This window comes from Lichenostomus cassidix, chromosome 5 (genome assembly GCF_008360975.1).
Source record: "Lichenostomus cassidix isolate B80296 chromosome 5, HeHo_3.0, whole genome shotgun sequence".
Lineage (NCBI taxonomy): Eukaryota > Metazoa > Chordata > Aves > Passeriformes > Meliphagidae > Lichenostomus > Lichenostomus cassidix.
This window is the reverse complement of record NC_139486.1, coordinates 34278038-34295798: the sequence shown is the minus strand read 5'-3', so window position 1 is coordinate 34295798 and position 17761 is coordinate 34278038. Positions and strand designations below refer to the sequence as shown.

Below are 17761 nucleotides of genomic sequence, written 5' to 3'. Positions count from 1 at the left end.
TCAATGAAGGTGAATGGGATGGGATGGGATGCTGTTACTGGTTTTCTTTGGTATGGATTTCAGCTTACATTTTAACTATGCTCAAAAACATTGGTAGCTAGAATGTTTACCACAGAAGGCTTATATGATAATTTGAGGGTGGGAGTAATGAGAGGAAAAAAAATCTACTGAGTTTCATTTCCAAATCCTACTAGATTTTCTTCTTTATCAGCACACTTTCCTTCACTGTTTGATGATACTTTTATATATGATTTTTGTTTGAGAAGGCACTGCAGTGGGTTTTGGCTTGACTGAAAGACTAATTTGAGAAGTGTAGATGACTAGTTGTTAGGCACAACCTGTTTGTTCATACAGATTACATGAAGGGGCCTGTTAGAGCACTGGACATGTCTTACAGAATTTATGGGGTTAAACAAAACCCATCACTAAGCCTTGTAAAGCTATAAAAAACTATCCAGATCTCTGAATCTAGAGAGCTACCCTCTTTGCTTAGGCATAGATAGCTCACTCTTCAAAAAATAACAGGGGTTTTTAAGTGAGGGCTTAAAACTAGTAAAAAAAAAAAAAGAACCAGCTAAAGCTGGTCATAGTAGTATGGTGGTCATAATAGTATTGGAACTATCGAAAGGCATTTGTGGATGCACCTGCTGTCAGGTGTGGTGTTATTCTAGAAGCTAAAAGGGTCTTTGTATTGTTGGGATGCTGTAATAGTCCCAGAGAATTGCAGCATTCTATTGTACCTGCTGGCTAATCATCCAACATGAATGTCAAGTAAACTAAGGAAAGGGAATTCAATTCTACTATTCTGAAAAATAACCCCAGCAACCAGCCACAGTGATTTGTAAGGGAATTCATACAATCAAAGAAGACAGTGGAGCACCTGTAATTACTAACCACTATTAATGAGCTGTAAAGACTAGTTTGCAAGTTGCATTTTACCCTACTTTAAACATACAATTTAGAAAAGCAATGGAAAAGTCAAAAATTAGGACCAATTCTGAAACACCTTTCAATACTTTTTCTGATTTATTTCCTTTCTAAAGATTCAGGTTCTATGAAAGGACTGCAAAGAGAGGTTTAGGTATAGAATTAGAAATACTTGAATTCTGTGAATAAGCTGTGATGTATATATGCATCTCTTTAATTAATATCCTGTACCACTAGCTTTGATAATTTTTCTGCAGAATATGATAGCTTGACGGAGAAAGAGACCGTGGACACTAATCAATAGACAGCTTGAGAGCGCTGAAACAGTGTAGCTTAGTAGCTAGGGAATATGTCTAGGAACAAGTGCTGGAGCTTCTGTCTCCTTTTCTGTGGGTTGTCTTCACCCAGTGTTAAATGCATAAATTGCTTTGGGAATGGAGCCTGGGCCTCCTGATTCCTTTGTTGTGTGGTGAGCAGGAAGGATGTAAGGTATTGTGAGAATGTAACGCTAGGTTTCCAGTTCCCTGTAATCTAACTAACAGGTGGTTATACAAAAGGCATTCATTGGCCCCAACAGGGTGTTTTTGAAGGAGCTTGGCCTTTTTTTCAAGATTCTGTGTTCAACACAGTAGGATGCATCAGAGCACATCAGGCAGATTAAGTGATCCGGGGGTATGACACGCCACCATGCTGATTGCTGGGTGTCTGTCAGATGCAGCAGGAGTGAAGAACGACAGTGCTTCGGCTGGAGTAGCTTTGGGCACACCCAGTAGCAGAACAAATATTGTCCTGGTCCAAGAGGGAGGTAGCTTAGACACATTCAGGGTTAAGCAGACTTCGGGTTTTTGGATCGCAGCTTATGATATCAGTTCCTGTGTTCTTTACAAGCGTGACATTGCACCTCACTTCAGTTCTCTTTGGACCTGACTATGCAGCAGTATATCCTGTTTGGCTGAAGTCTGGTCGCTTAGCTTGCCCATAGCTCTGTGACATGGGGTTAATGATGTATCTTTTGTCTTGCCATTCAGCTATCACATCACTTTAATTACCACTTTTCACTGAATAGATGCACTCTTCTTCTATGTGTTCATATAGTGTCCGGTGCATGGGTCCCCATCACAGCTTCTAAACATTATTATAACATAATGCAAATAAATAATATGAAGATGTTGCTGTGGAAAAACCCTCTGAAATTAATTTGCTGATTTGCTTCCCAGAAATACAACACAAATTACTGTGTACTGTTCCTTTTAACTGCATCCATTGGCTACTTTTGACCCATGATAGTTTGTGCTGTGAATTTTTAATAGCCATAATAACCACTACTTCCCTAATCCCTAGCATAAGAACGAACAGGAATGTTCAGCATTTTCATCCTGGTTTCCAGGTTGAAAGTTTCTGTGTACATTGCTTGATCTCAGTTGACAGTGCTGCTTTATATAAACAGAGGAGATAGTCTTGTGCTCCCCTAGGGCCTCTGCATGGCCCAGGAGAACTATTTCAGCCCAGCCTGGGGCCATAAGTCCCTGCCCCTGTGACACAAGTAGGATGCTGGTCTCCAGCTCTGCTCTGCTGGCCCCAACCCATAGGCTGATGTGCTGGCTTGACCTTAGACCTGCCTTATTCTTATGAACTTGCCCAGTGATCTGGACTCATGGCTGAATGTGGTGGCCGTTGGCAGGCCTGCCCTGCACACCTTGCTCATGGCCTGTAGGGCAGAGACCTGGATATGGCAGAGACCCTGCCCTGTCAGCCATGTTAGGAGCTGTCAGCCTTCATTGCTTCCTTACAAAGAGTTTTATATTAAAATGTTGGGAAGTGTAGCTGCAATGAGAAGGGTGATGAAATGCAAAATCAGGATTGACTCAATGAGGAATTCAATGCAAATATTAACTTTGTTTCTCCCTTCTACTAGCACACACCTAGCTTTGAGCTACAAATCCCCACAGCCTTGGATGAAATCTTTTAAATTATTGAAGTAATCCAATTTGAGTATTGTTCTTTCCCTTTGTGGTGAAATAAGAAGTTAAATATTTCACATGCTGCCTTACACCAAGCAAAAGCACATTGCTGGCAACCTGTGCTGATTTTCTCTCATCCTTTTTTCCCAGAGCCTGTACTCAAGTCAGACCAGAATCAGTCAGATCCTTGGTATATGCAAGTGTCTTGGTTAGAAATGAGATTAAACTCCTTCAAATGCCTTAATCAAAATACCTCCTCTCACACTCCCAGAATAAGGTTACAAAGCTCCAGCACCTGTCCAGCAGGTGATTTATTGCTATAGATGGAAGATGGGCATTGCAGTTCCCTTTTGGTTCTCAAATACCTTCCACCAGTCTCAAGGATCTGAAGAAATATTGCCTCTAGTTCTTAAAAGACTATTTTATACTTTCTTTAAAAAGGATTCTTTTGACTAATGTACTCAGAATGGGATAATAATGGCAACTTGGCATGCATAGAAGCACTTTATACAATTCGAAATGACAAGTTGTCAAAAAATATAATGGACAGCCAGGGGTGTTGTACCTGATGTCGAGAGAAGACCATTAAGTGTCTTGAAGTTTAAACTGGGCGGCCCTGCTGTGAAACATGCTTGAAAGCCTCATTGTCTGCTGGGTTGCTTCTGAGTCTTTGAAAGCACATTAGGGTGAATTAAGGAAAGGTGTTAATTTAAACTAGAATTCCTGAATAGCAACACAAGTGGATGAACTCACAGATAGACCATCACCTCTAATGCATTATTTCTCTGTTGCACTGCTGTTCTTTTGTTCTTGCCTCCAGTAGAAGGTCTCAGCTCTGTTTACAGTGCCCAGTGATGCCACTTTTGTGACTTGGACCTGTAGGAGGTGGCTGAAGTGCTCAGCTACTGACTGCCTTGGTTAATGTACCGGGTAATTACTTAAGGTTGTATCTGATTCTTGTTTCTTTACTCCATGATGGGTAGCAGTACTATTTTCCTTTTAACCCTTTTCACCTCTTTGTTAATCAAAGAACACACGTAAGACTGTGTTGTCTCCTCCAGACACCGATCCTTGAAGATGCACACTTACTTATTCCGTAATAGTAAGTGGGGGTGACCACAGATAAACTGAAATATGGGAATCCCTTTAAAGGGAATGCTAGGAATGTGGAGCATATGAGGAAGTTTGGGCTTGCAACAGGCTGCTTAAATGTGAATGAAAGTGCTGTCTAGCTTTTGGTCTATGTATGAAAAAAACGTGTCTGCTTTGTCCTAAAACCAGTATAAGTGGTTAAAAGAAGAATTCAAAACACAACCCAAAGCTCTAGTTGCAGCTGCTCTAACAAGAAGAATCTCCCTTCCCTCTGTACTTGCAATTTGTAATGTTTTTACAATGCAAGATATGGGCTCTGAGTGCCTGTAGGCAGCGAGGGTATCTGTGGGATTATACTCATGCTCCTGAAATAGTGGTTCACTTTCTCGACTGGTATCAGCCCAAGCTGTTGATGAAACACTTCAACACAGCCCAAAGCAAACCAAGCCTCGTGAAGAGTTTGTGACTGTAAACCAACTTATATTAATGAGCTCTCTGAATTCAGACTGATCCCTTCTATCTGGAGCTAGAATAAGCTGTCTGGAATAGAATGGGGTAAAAGAAGGAATTTTCAAAGGATCATTGAAACACTGATGAGGCTAAGTCACTGTGTGGAACAGCTTCTTTCTCTGAAAGGGCAGAAAAGGGAGCCTGAAGCAATGACATTTGTAATGTAGCTCTCACTGTTGTTTCAAGTTAGAGGGAGTGAATCCAGGTTTTAATGTACAAGTGACGTTTACTATCTCTCCTACAGCAAAAGTCCTTTAAATAACAAATGCACACTTAGACTGGCTTTGATCTCCTGAAGCAACATGATTAGTTAAAAGACATGTCTTGGTTTTAATTCCTCCCCCACTTCTATCTCTAAAGTTTAGAAGTGGAATTCTGGTAATTTTTTTCCCCTAGGTGATTAATTTTGAAATGTTTACAGGACAAAACATTGAAGCTTGTGGCTGCCTGTCACCTTTCCCAAACCCTAAGTATTTATAGAGATCTCTCTGGAATGTGTATCTGATTTAGGTCTCTAATTCATTTTAGTGAACTCTGAGCACAGCAGTCATTGGAGTTAATTTAGCAAATAAGCATATGGACAAGTGTAAGGCTGCTTTTCTTTCCCAATTACATCAATTGGTCTAATACCAGCTATTCCCTTTCCTTTCAAGTCTCCTTAAAACATCACCATCTCTAGATCAGGACACATATCCAAAAGTGACAATCTCAGGCTGTCTGAGACAGTTTAGCAGGAGCCTCTGGGTTTCAGTAGGTGGTTTGTCTCAAGTTAGGGCATGAATGATGCTGCTTAGCCTCTTGCAGAGGGAGCTTTCCATTGCTGCATACCCTTTAAAATGACAATGGGGGCTCAGTCTATCCTCTAAGGAGTATCTGGACTCTGAGATGGGAAGGAGGAGGCACCTGTACAAACTGCCCCTTCAGATCCAGGCTGCTGAGACAGATGGTTAATGACATAGTTTGAGCTGGCGGGCTGGAGAGCTGGGAAGGGGGGGACACAAGTCCCTGTACCATGTGTGTGGAATTGTCCAGCCCACCCAATCTAGTCCAGATGAATGGTGCTGGAGTCTCTGCTGCACTGCATGTCATCATGCCCAAGCCTGAGCTGTGGCTTTGCACTTTTAAAATGCATATTAGGTCAAAGCAGTTCTGGATCTCCTTTGGCACTGTTTGGAGAAAGATTTTGTGTCTGACTCTGTTGAGCTGGCATTTAGCTATGCAGGACATGGACTCACTTCCTTTTCCTACTGCTTGCCTTCACTAGAAATTCTCCTGCACACTGTTTAACGAGTCTTTTACAAGGCTGCAGCTCTATGGTCTTGCCCTCCTGCTCCTGACAAAGGGAGGTGAGCCCTTCTCCAGACAGGATGGTTCCCATGCGGCTGAAGACAGGGCTGAGGCATGCTGGGCTTTGCTGATGTAACGGGCTCCCTGCAATTTTCATTCAGATCTGGTTGGCTGTGAGCTGGCAGAGAGCCTCAGCCTCAGATACGCCTCCAACTCAGATGAGGTCATCCCTGCTTTTTATTTATTTTTTTTTTCCCGTTTCAGAAGTCTGTTGTGTATGATCGGTTAAGGTCACAGTGCTAATTTCCATACCACTGTAAATCTCGGGGAGCTTCCTTGTCCCCCTCTCAGCTGCACTCTTTCCCAGCACCATCACAGACTCTGCTCTCCCTTTAAAGCGAGAGGAGGAGCAAAAGGAAGATGAATTTACCGCAGTGCATTTTATAATTGATTCTCGCATCCAGGTCAGAGAGGAGTGTTTGCTGGCAAGACATTGCAAAGCTGCACTGTTCTAACACGAGTGTAAAGTAGCTCCAGGACGGAAGAAACTCCAGCCCCTGCTGCTGTCAGAAGTGAAACTACTCGCCCTGCCCCGTCGCTTGGTCCCTTCCCCGCCCTCCCACCGTATGCCATGCAGAGAAGCATCCAGCCAGCAGAGGACGGGGTAGGTTCCCTCGGCTGTCAGTCAGTAGGAGCTGCCCGGCTCGGGACGAGCTGATCGCGAAATAAGGACTGGCCCTGCGGAGAGCAGAGCACAGAGAGCTGGCGTGCCCAGCCCTGGCCCCGTACCCTGCCTGGAAGCATCGTCTGCTCGGCATCTTCCTCCCTCCAGCCCCAGTCCGGGTAATCCCGCGTCATCTCCCGTGAAGAGCTGCCTACTAACTTCGGCACCGACGCCAGGTCTGCCTGCACGTCGTGGGCAGGATGGGGGTTGCGGCATCCCCTCTCTGCCCCGGGGGCAGCCAGCCCCCTCCTCCTCTTCCTCCCACCGCCGAGCCTCGCGCTGGAATCCCTTTGGCACAGCCCCTTCACCATGTCCTGCCAGGAGCGGAGAGCCCTCAACCCAGTGCCTAAGAGGGACCGGCCCCAGCACCGCGGACAGATCCCGGCTTCGGGCGGCTCGGCTCCAGCACCACGGACAGATCCCGGCTCCAGGCGGATCGGCTGTAGCCCCACGACAGATCCTGGCTCCGGACAGACCGCCCCAGCTCCGCGGACAGATCCCGGGGTGCCTCCGGGCTGCGCCGGCTGGAGGAAGGGAGCTCGGGGCCGCTCCAGCCCCGCTCCGTGCCTTGGTGCCTCGGGTTCCTGTATACTGCTGGCAGCCCGCTGCGGTAGCGGCACTCCGCTCTGCCGAGAAATCCCCTCGCACGCACTGCCACCCACCGTGCTCACGGTGCCAGAAGAGGGCTTGTATTTGGGCTCAGAGTCTGTCTTCTGTGGATCGGGATTTAAGAGCTCGAACGGTGCCTGGTTATAGTGGTGTATGAGTCTACAGACCCCAAGGTGCGCTACAGAGTTAGAAAGAAACCCTGGATCTGTGACGGTGTGGAGGACTAAAATAAACACTATACAACCAGCAAACCCAACCCAGGCCTTCCTACTTCCCTGCAACCAACTTTACACACACACATCCAACCGTGAGAATTCCCTTCTTTCCTCCTCCCTCCATGCTTCTTCCTTCAGCGACTGTAGGATGAGGCATTTTCTTCTATTTGGCTCGGGGTAAAAGCATACCCTGGGGGCATCAACACACATCTGGCAGGGACTGAAAGGTTTTAATCCAGCCTCTACTGCAATCAACAATGGCAAATGAACCAGTGATTTTGAATGTTTATGACATGGTGAGTATGAAACACTACTGACTGGGGGGGCAGTGGGGCTGGGTTGGAGTTCATGCTTGGAGGGCAGGCAAAGAGGAGCCAAGCAGAGATCCCCAGGGAGGCTGATTCTCTACTCCTCCCTCTCTTCCCTGGCCCAAACTCCTCATCCAAGCCTATCATCCTATCATGTCAGAGATTATGCTCACCCCTGCTTTTTTTATTTTTATTTTTTATATTTAGCTTATTGAGCCAGATTACAGGTATTATGCCTGATTTTCTGCAGAATCTTTCAGGAGAAGCATTGGGTGGGGAAAGGACTTTTTAATTTCCAGTGCTCCAATTAAGGAAGGAAATGTGATCACCTCTGTCTTTGTTGGAGATAATTGTCCTTTAATTTTGAGTGAGCACTACCAGGCTGTGGGGCAGGGGTCAGGATTTCATCTAGGGAGGTGAAACAGCTGTAGAGATGCAGTAAGGACATAGTTTCTAGGCTAATAATCTGGATCAGTTCCTCTTATGCGTAAGACTGTAGTTAAAAATTTTCTCTGAAGGTTAATTGTAAGAAATTTTCTGGTGAAGTTTCAGCACAGAAAGGAGCATGGGCACATGCTGCTCAGCAATATTTCCTGAAAGTTCACAGGGTAGCAAGTGGTTTTCCTTGACCTCTTCTTGCAAGGGGGAATGTGAGTGGGTGTTATCTGTGCTAGCAAATCAGAAGGTCCAAATCTTGGCACAAGCTCACAAAGAGAAGAAGACTTGGCACTACCTATTTGCTTGCTGGTCTGACAGAAGCTTAGGAGAGGCATTTTCAGATGAGGAGTGTTTTGATGATCATTTATTTCACCTTCATGTTTTGATTACCAACTAATGATTAAAAAAATGTAGTTTTCAGATCTTCCACAAATTTAGTGTATTTTTCTGGGGAAAATACAACCTTATAAGGCCCAGATGCTGACTGAGCTCTAAATATCCAGCTCCAGACCTTTAGGATTACAACAGACATTTGCTTTTTATCATCAGGCCGTGACAACTTTCACCAGGAAGCCCACAGAATAGTGTGGGTTTCCCTGTTGGGGAAATTCAGAGAATAGACACTGAAGAGATTAGGAGTGGGTTGCTGTAAAAGTCAAATGTCTTTTTATCACAAGGATCAAGGGATCTTTTGTGAACTAAAACAGGTGGGTTTTTTTCTGAGGGAAGAGTGAGTGGTAAGGGTTATATAGGTAGGACTGTATCTGCACTGGTGAGCAGTCCAAAAACCCCAAGTACAGTGGACTGGTGCTGCCTCTCCCAGAGCTATTATTAGTAAAATTGAGCAAGTTGGTGTAAAATCTTTCCCAAGACTTTGGTCTGGAGTGTTTAATGGTCAGTTGCTTAGCAGCCTGAAGTGTGAACTCCCCCACGATGTTCTTCAACCAACAGGTCTGGTAACTCAAATATTTGGTAGCTAGTGCCTGATAACAAGGGACTCATATTGCAAATGCGTGCACAAGAGGTTATCATTAAACCTTTGAGGAAAATAAAGGAGTTGTGTTGTGCTTTTGTAATACCTACTATCTTCCTTGCAATTTTTTTAGTTTGTTTTGCAGCAGATTATGGCCTAAACTTTCCTCTGTCAGCCACTGTTGATCTGTCCCAAATCAGTCAGTATTTCACCACTGAGCTGAAGAGATTCAAATACTGGATGGACATGGTCTTTACCTTTATGTTTGATTGACACCAAAAATGAAGCCTTAAGTAATTAAGGCAGAAGGAACTTTCTGTTCATGGACACTGTGTTCTGAGAGGGACACCCAGACACAGAGAACCAAACTGAAGTCATCAGTTTACTTCAGACTGAGTAGTTTTGCTGCTTAGCAAACCATAAAAACCTTCATGTAACTCCATGGGTTAACAAGTCTGTACACAGAAACCATTCTATTTTCATAAAGCATCTGTTTGACTACCACTGAGTCACCTGTAGCTCAAGTCCTACATTATGACTATTGAGCTGCCACGCTTTTCCATTGCTGCTATGATTTTAACACCACGAAGTCTGGAATGTAGCCATGCAAAATCTGCACTTTGCTATACTGTGGAGGGGAATTGCGGGGGAACTGGGAAATGAGCACATTTGCTTGAATGACTGTTGGAAAACTAGCCTCAATGGAAAAAACCCAACAACAACAAAAAAAAAGACAGCTGGGAACAACAATTAACTGGATGTAAAGCTCTGCTTTCCTGACAAAGAACATGACCCCCGTATGGCAGCTGGAAGCACTTACACTGCAGGAAAACTTATCCCTAGGGCAGAAGTTCAATTATGGGCTTTGTGCAGCTATGAAATACCCACTCTGTGTCATCTTGTGTATTCAAAGATTATAGCCATTTATCCTTTTACCCATTGGATATGTAGCAGGCTTCTTGAGGAAAAAAGTGCTGCTATTTAATGAGGTGTTTTGCACAAATAGCTGAAGCAGGTAGGTCTCTTTGTAAGCTTATTCTCTTCAGCATAAAATAATGGAGCAAAAATCACTGGGTATTCCAAGTGTTCTGAATATTGTCATCAAAAGCAGCCTTCCCTCACCCTCAGCACAGAGGGTGGTTATGTCCCGTTCTATCTCTTACCAAAGAAGTTGGATGAGATTGTATGCACCTAGAAATTTGCAAAACAGAGAGGGCAGGAGGACTTTGGTGCTCAATTAGGACATTTTAAAGACTGGATATGTTGGATGCTGAACTGATTTAATGTGCAAGTGTAAACACAAAATAACAACACGGATCAGGGGCTTGATCACAGATGAATCTCTTTCTGAATCCACTTCTTGCATGGATTTAATCTAAGCCAACTGCTGATTGGAGACTTGCAATAAATAATTAGGTTTATAAAATCTGTGACAGAGTTTGCTCAGCTCAGTCAGTTACCACTTTGCCTTTAGAGGGACAAATCAAATTCCCTTTCATAACTTGCAGCTCTCTTCCCTCCAGTCCCCCTCAATAAGCTGTTTATCATGGAACAGATCTTACTTAGATCACAGGTTGACTTTTTTTAGCCAGGGTATCATCCTGTTCCCTCATCACTTCAAGTCTTTGTGGCTTACTTTGGAATAGCTTTCTTAGTCACTGTACATTAATAAATGTTGCCTATTTAAATCAGGCAGAAGAGTAACTGCAATTATTGCCTGGGTTTAAATCTTTAGCAAGCTAAACATATTTCACTAAAAATAGTTTGCTTGGCAGAGATTCAAGTTAGGGGGTTCTCATTATATTTTCAGCTCATTGCATAGCACATTCATGCTATTATATTAAAAGCAAAGATATTCATATCACTGTTGTCCCTCTTTTATTACAGCTGAGGTTGTCCTGAACTTCCACTGTCTTTGCAGCTGATAACATACAAAACTATTGTTTTGATCTACTGGCATTTTTGTTTACTCTTTCTGCTGGGGAAAATAAGCCCCTGAGATGTGCTGCAGAGGACAGTGAGAGCCCTGGTCAGCAGGAAGCCAGGGAGCAGGGATGTGGGGTCTGTTTGAACAAGAGGGAGATCTCTTACTCAGCCTTGTCCCAGTTACTCCATTGATTCCACTGATATTACTTGTCATCCTCTCTGGAGTGAATGAGAGGGAAATATTATTTGGGTCGCTGTAGATGGACTGAAGGAAGAGAGATGCTTTGTGCCTTTATCTTCAGTACATTAGGAACCTATGAGTCTATTATAGAAGCAGCAACAGGATTGCAAGCAAAGCACTTCATTCTGTGAAGTGACTGTTTTAAAGCACTGACTAGATCATGGAGCACATCATTATCTCTCTGGAGGAAAGAATAAGTCTAGTTACTCAGAAAAATGTGAACATGTTTGTGCCTACTGTAGGTAAAGATCTCAGATGCTCTTAGCTTGCTTAGTCAGAAGAGTGAAAAATCCTAGTGCAGGTGGTGGCCCCATCTCTGCACTACTTGTTATTTGTGAGCTGCTGTGTATGGAGAAGTGCAACATTCTCTATTTGGTATTCCAGGAAGCCACATGGAGAGCAAGGGGAATTTTTTGTCAAGTAAGTTGATAGCTGTGAAATTTCTTGCAATGATGAGCTGAACAGATGCTTTAAGTCAATAGTAGAAATTGTGGTCTTGAAAGATTAAGTGGAGAGTCACTAGGATATCTTTTTTTTTTTTTTTTTTTTTTTTACTTCATCCTTCGTATATTGGCCAAACGGAATGTATTTAACAAATGGAGAGCAAAACCCAAAATATTGCCTTTGGAAGATTTTAATTAAATTCTGGCAACTCCTTAGCAACTCCTAATAGATATATATTAAATGAAATGCTTTGACTTTCCTTCAAATATTTGCCAGTCATCTCTGGCCAAAATTAGTAGCCAAATCTGAATCATTGCAGTTCTCCAAAACACACTGTTCACCCAAAAGTTTGCTGTGTTCTTGGAAGGGCATGGTAGATGTACCATATTCTTATTTATTCTGTGACCAGTCACAAAACTCGTAAGAATTCCCTCTTTCATGAATGAGAATTGTCTAAAGTAAATCTGGGATGTTTTAATCTTCTTCACAGGCTTGTTGTGGAGGTAAGCTCAAAGATAAATCCTTAAATTCCTGAAGGAAAAGGGGAAGATTTTGTGCTTGCAATTTTATCACTGACTCTTCATTTCTCCAGTCTTACTCATTCTGCTGTGTTCGAAGTATATCAAACACAGGGTACTGGATAACAAAACACAATGGTGAGCTAACAGGTGCTTGGTGTCTGGAAATGTGTTCCCCATAGAAGTGCTAAATGCTCTTTGTTTCTAGGAGTAGTCAAACATAGTGCTACTCAAAGTGGTAGTGTGAGGCATCAGGTAGTCCTCAGGTGCTTGTTTTATGATCGTTCCTAGAGCTTTCAGTTGGCCTTCTGTGCTGTTTTTTTGGTTTGTTTGTTTGGTTTAGTTGTTTGTTTGTTTGCTTGTTTGTTAGGACTGAGTTTAGACTGTTAAACTATGCACATGCTGCAATAATAGGTTCAGGGTTCATAATCACTCCAATATCATACTATGATACTTTCTATTATCTGCCCAAAAACTCCCTGGGAAGACTCTTGATTAAAGGTCAGAGTGACTAAATAGATCACTGATGAGAATGAGAGAGGAGGGCAGGAAAAGCTGCTCTCGCTGGATAACAGCAGAGTCCTGAGACCAGGATATGAGAGGTCTGTCCAGACTGCTTCAATTTTCTTGGATGCAACATTTCCTAGTGCAAATGATCTTGACTTTGAAAAACATATCAATAACTTTTTAAAAGAAAGGAGTTATGGCAAAACTGATGGCAGTACTTTAGAGATTTCAAATAAATCACACTGAGCAGCCTGGTTGTGTGTGCAGGTGAGGAAAACTAGGCTTTGTTTCTGCTTCTCTTTTCCTCTTAGACTGCATCAATTTCATTTGAGTGACAACAGGCTGACCTCAGGCAGGGTAGTTATAGAGTGGGATTGCTCCCTTGCCCTGCTTGAACACAGGAGCAGAGGGAAGAGGAAAGCAGTTTGGTGATGCTGAGCACTGTGCTGTAGTCAGTGCCTGCTTCAAGCCTCTGAGAAGATGACGAAATGCAACTAGACATCCCTCCTCTCTCGTGTCTTCAGAGAGAGAAAATCAATTGGAGGAAGAAAAGACTGACAAAACTAATACACTGAGCTTCAGCTGGGTCCATTCCTTCAAGAAGAAAGAGTCCAAATGTCATCTGATTTAAATCAATTAAAAAGCTAAAGTGTAAGTGGCATGGCCAAGGTTAATAAGTCCAGCCCATTTATGCATAGTAAGTAGATTTTTGTTGTCTTAGCAACAGCCTGGGGAAGTGTTATCCATCAGGGGAACAGTCTGTTTGGATGTTGTCAGGGTGACAAGCTGTCTACCTGTCCATGTTACTGCAGATCTTCTCCAGCTCTGCAGCCCTGTGACTGGCTACTGTATGCTTTTGCATGAGATGTTTCAAGAGCTGTCTCTTGACTGCACACAGGGCATTGCTCTCTCCAGCCATGGCATTTATCCCATCAGCAAGCTCACTGAACCAGTGCTCTGTTGCCCAGTGGACTGACTTGAACTGACTCATCCAGGGCAACACGGGAGTTGTCACTTCTGCTAGTCCTGCATGCCTTAGGAAAAACTGCTCCACAACATTCTCTCCTTTACATCAGCAAATGTAAGAAACCCTTACGAGTGAGGAGAACCTAGGAAAGCTAGCATAGTGTAAAAAAATGTGTGAACTCTGCTTCTGGAGCAAAGCCTCTCACATCCTGTCATTAGCCCACAGCTGTCACATCAGTGCTCTTGAGTTGGTTCCTTCCAATGACAATCTCACTTGGTGTCTCTAATGCACTCATTTCAAGACAGCCTGAACTCTTGTGGAATCAGGAGTCTCCTGGGCAGGATTTCAGGTGTAAGTCCAGGGGCTCAAGATAAGGTCGGCTCTAACTGAGAGATATGGAAGATGCAGAATTACTTTTGCTGCTACTGGAAGTTGTTCTTCAACCTGGTCTGTAGGCAAAGTCACACTCCCCTGGCCTGGCTCTGAGCAGCTCTGAGACAAATGATTGTTTCCTCTTGAAACCATATGGAAGTTGGTTTCCAGTGATTTTTCTCTGGTGCTTTTTGGGCTTTCCCCTTACAGAAAGGCAGACTCCTTTTAGAACATGACACTTCTGTCAGCAAGATTTAGCCTCTGGCTCACTGGGCTGTCAAGGTTCCTAATTTTACTTGGCTATTCTTTAAAACAAACAAACAACCCCCCAAACCAAACAAACCCTTCTTACTATTGATGAAAGCTGATGTGTTTACAGTACTGGAGACTGTCATTCTTCTAACAAATAAATTTATGCTAGCAGTAGCAAAGCAGACCCTTCTGGCTTTTGCACCTCATCCCTAGTGTATAGGTTGAGCTGCTCTGGTGTTGTGGCTCAGCTGGTCATCCAGCTTCCTCCTCAGACAGCCCACAGGGACTGAGTTATACATGCAGTGGGAGCTTCTGCAGGGGAGAGCTGAGCATTAGTGAGCTACTAAGTTGGAACAGCTGTCAGATCCATTTCTAAGTGTGGTGATAGGCAGGTATATAGTTGTGCATTAGTGCAATGAACTGAATTTAAATGGGTGTCTTAGGGCTGAAAGCTATGTTTGTGACCTGAGCTGCCCTTATTCTAATTCTCTGTTTGTTTCAGTCTCTGTTGTTCCTGTCATTATGCCAAGATGACGTAGCTGAAGCTGGGGAGGGAGGCGGAGACCAATCAATACAAAAAAAATCTATATTCCTGCTGGGGAAGAAAAGAAACAAAATTTACCAGTCTAATTATTCTTCCTCTAACAAGTGGACTCAAACTTGTGGACTTTTAAGGAAGAAAAAAAAATTTGTTATCATTCTAGGTAAAGACTGTATATTTTTGACTGTGAAAGATCCAGAACAGAGAAAGTAGGTATCTCCTCACTTCAGAGCTTTATCTATGAGCACATGAATCTGTAAGACTTCTCATCTCAGAGCAAAAGATGAGGCTACAGCCTAAGACTGCAAAATTGTTTTAATTTGTAACTTAATTTTAAAACATTTTATCTTAAGGTGTCTGGAAAAGCAATGATAAGGGGAGAAGAAATGCTGGGAGAAATAAATGATCTTTGATAGGTAGGAATGCTGATCTACAGAAGCAAGTGTCTGATGCTAGAAATGCTGAAAACATTACAGCCTCTTTAGTGCCTTCATTGTGTGTGTCAACACATGGGTCGAATGCCACATGACTCCTGATAGATCCAAATCTCTGGGAAAGGGAGGACCAGGCATAGTGTAAGCTCTGTTGATTACATGGTTTGCTGAACCTTCAGCCATGGATCTGTTATTCTACTTTCCATATGGTCATACTTAAACCCACAAGGAACTATCAACCCCTTTGCACTTCTCTTCAGTATCTTCTGCTAGTGAGTGACTTATACTGGATACTGATGCAAGAAAATAAGCTTCTGAGATGCTGATTGCTGCCTGGGGCTTTAGAGTGCATGAGGAACCCAATGTAGCCTTCCAGAGTGAATTATAGGCTTTGCCATAGGTTAGCTTTCCCTAGGTACACAGTGTTCTTCTAGACATCTGTTCTTGGCTCATCTGTGTGTCTTGCTCTGTTTGGGATTACTTGGAGCTGATGATTTTATAATTGCCCTGTATTTTTAATTTCCCCCAGCTCTGGACTAGCCTGGTGAATATGCAAAGTGATAGAGAGGAGCAAGAGGTTAACCATGGGACTAATCTGATAAGTCATTACCTCTGTCATTAACCTCTACTCCTGGGCAGCACCAGGAGCAACAGTTTGCTCTTGTTGCATTAGAAGAGGCCTAGGTTGTGGGTATTTTCAGCCAGGTCTCAGGTGGTTTCTTAGCAAATCACTTCTTTAGGAAACTAAAGGCCCTATTAGCTAAGCATAGAGATAAAAGGACATTTTAGGATATTTGTCTGACCTCTGGATTTCTCTTAGGAAAGGTTGAGGTATTGTCCCTCATTGATCCTCTTTCATAGCTATCAACTTTGTAGAGATGTCTTGACTATTTTAGGGCATTTGAGGTGGCACGACATGTCCAGAGGTTCTGTCATGAGTGCTGCTTATGTGCTGGGGAAGTAAAATTACTAGTTCTGCATTTGGCTTCTACCATATAGTGTGCTGATGCATCTGGGGTGACAGAGACCAGGTTAAAGTCCCTGGGGGACTCAAACACAACTGCCCCTTCACACAGGTCTGCCAGAGAAGCAGACAGCAGGAAACTCTGGATTTGGTTGTTCTGGGTCTCTTGTGTGAAAGTATTTTGGTATTGTTTGAAATTCTCACTTAGCAGAAGAGTAAATATTTCCAGGGAATCTTAGCTGTTCCAGGAGGTTATCCAGGCTGGAGCAAGATATAGTGCTACTTACTTGTTCTATGGCCCAGTGAGCCTTTTATATGAAAGGAATCTATTCTCTACTTTGTACAATTCTAAAACTGATACACCATGAAGGAATGAGAAGGCTGGACTCCAGATACACTATGATAGTGTGACCAGGCTGCTTCTCTCTGAGGTAGGTGGATAGTCAAATTCCCTCTGGCAGGCTGATGTGGTTAGAAAGTTGGTCTGTACCCTCCTGGACAAATGTCTAGACTCCTGGTTATTAGGTACAAGCAGAAAGCACTTGCTCTGCCTGGGAAATAAGACATCAAGCTTGCTCTTCCCTCCTCCTACTGGTTTGTTTTCAATCAGGGCATTTTTAGACAGATGTCAGGCTTTGTTGTCCTGAGAGGATCTCTTCTGCCCCTTCTTCCTTACCTGTCTACCCAGCCTGCAGATTCAGTTACTTAAGGAGCTCTTTTTCTGAGTCTGTCCCAGCAGTAAGAATACAAGGACTGCTATACCTTTAGAGTAACCCTGTGATGGAGACATTGTGGAAAGATGGGAAGGCAGTGCTGAAGGTTTCCAAATCTGTGGAGGCCAGAGCAAAAAATGCATGTCCCAAGCTGAAATCCACCCACCATCTGTCTCCAGTTTTAACATTCATTGTTCTGGATTGCAGTACCATTTGCTGTACTTTTATTCACTCTAATTTTTATGGTTGCTCATTATCCAAGACAGCTGGCTATCTTCTCTTTGGCAGTTCTTTAGGATGTGGAATAGACCTATTTTCTGCTGCTGGAGCACTGTGCCTTGTGTGCTCTGTGTCTGGCTTCTGTGAGAATACTGGGGGACAGAGCATTGAGGAATAGGGTGTACTGAATTGAAACAGAACGGGTGAATTTCAGTATAAGCCAGGAAGAAGCATCCAGTTCAAGCTCAGGTGTTCTTGGGAGAAGAAGAAAGGAAGTACAAGAAATAATTTTTTTTTCCCATAATGAGTCTCATAATATAAGAAAGAGCTGTGACTTCTGCTGAGCAAAACCCTCTGGAAGGATGGAAAATTGTAAACCACATGGATCCACAAAAATTTCAGTTGTTTTTATTGTCTGGGTCAAATTCTGTCTCCTCCCCTGGGCAGAGTGCTGCTGGCAGGAGATGCTCTGCATTATGGTAGCCAGAGGCCTTGGCAAAGAGGAAGAACACCCCTGGGGGGGCAAGGCAGGACAGACAGGAGTTCCTCCCAGCACCCTGTTAATTAGATTGGTTATACATCCCCCTGGCTGCTTAGTGTGTACTCCTCCATCCCTTGT

The 17761-nt window shown here is 43.4% G+C and overlaps 1 protein-coding gene across 1 annotated transcript in view; it reads left to right on the top strand.

Annotated features, from left to right (window-relative positions):
- The first annotated feature begins 7006 nt into the window (after window positions 1-7006).
- LOC146436315 (deubiquitinase DESI2-like) overlaps window positions 7007-17761 on the top strand; it is a 52310-nt gene continuing 41555 nt past the window's right edge. The window contains exon 1 of the mRNA XM_085062197.1: window positions 7007-7621. Within this exon, the coding sequence (XP_084918323.1) occupies window positions 7583-7621 (39 nt within the window). The 5' untranslated portion in view covers window positions 7007-7582. The remainder of the gene's footprint in view (window positions 7622-17761) is intronic.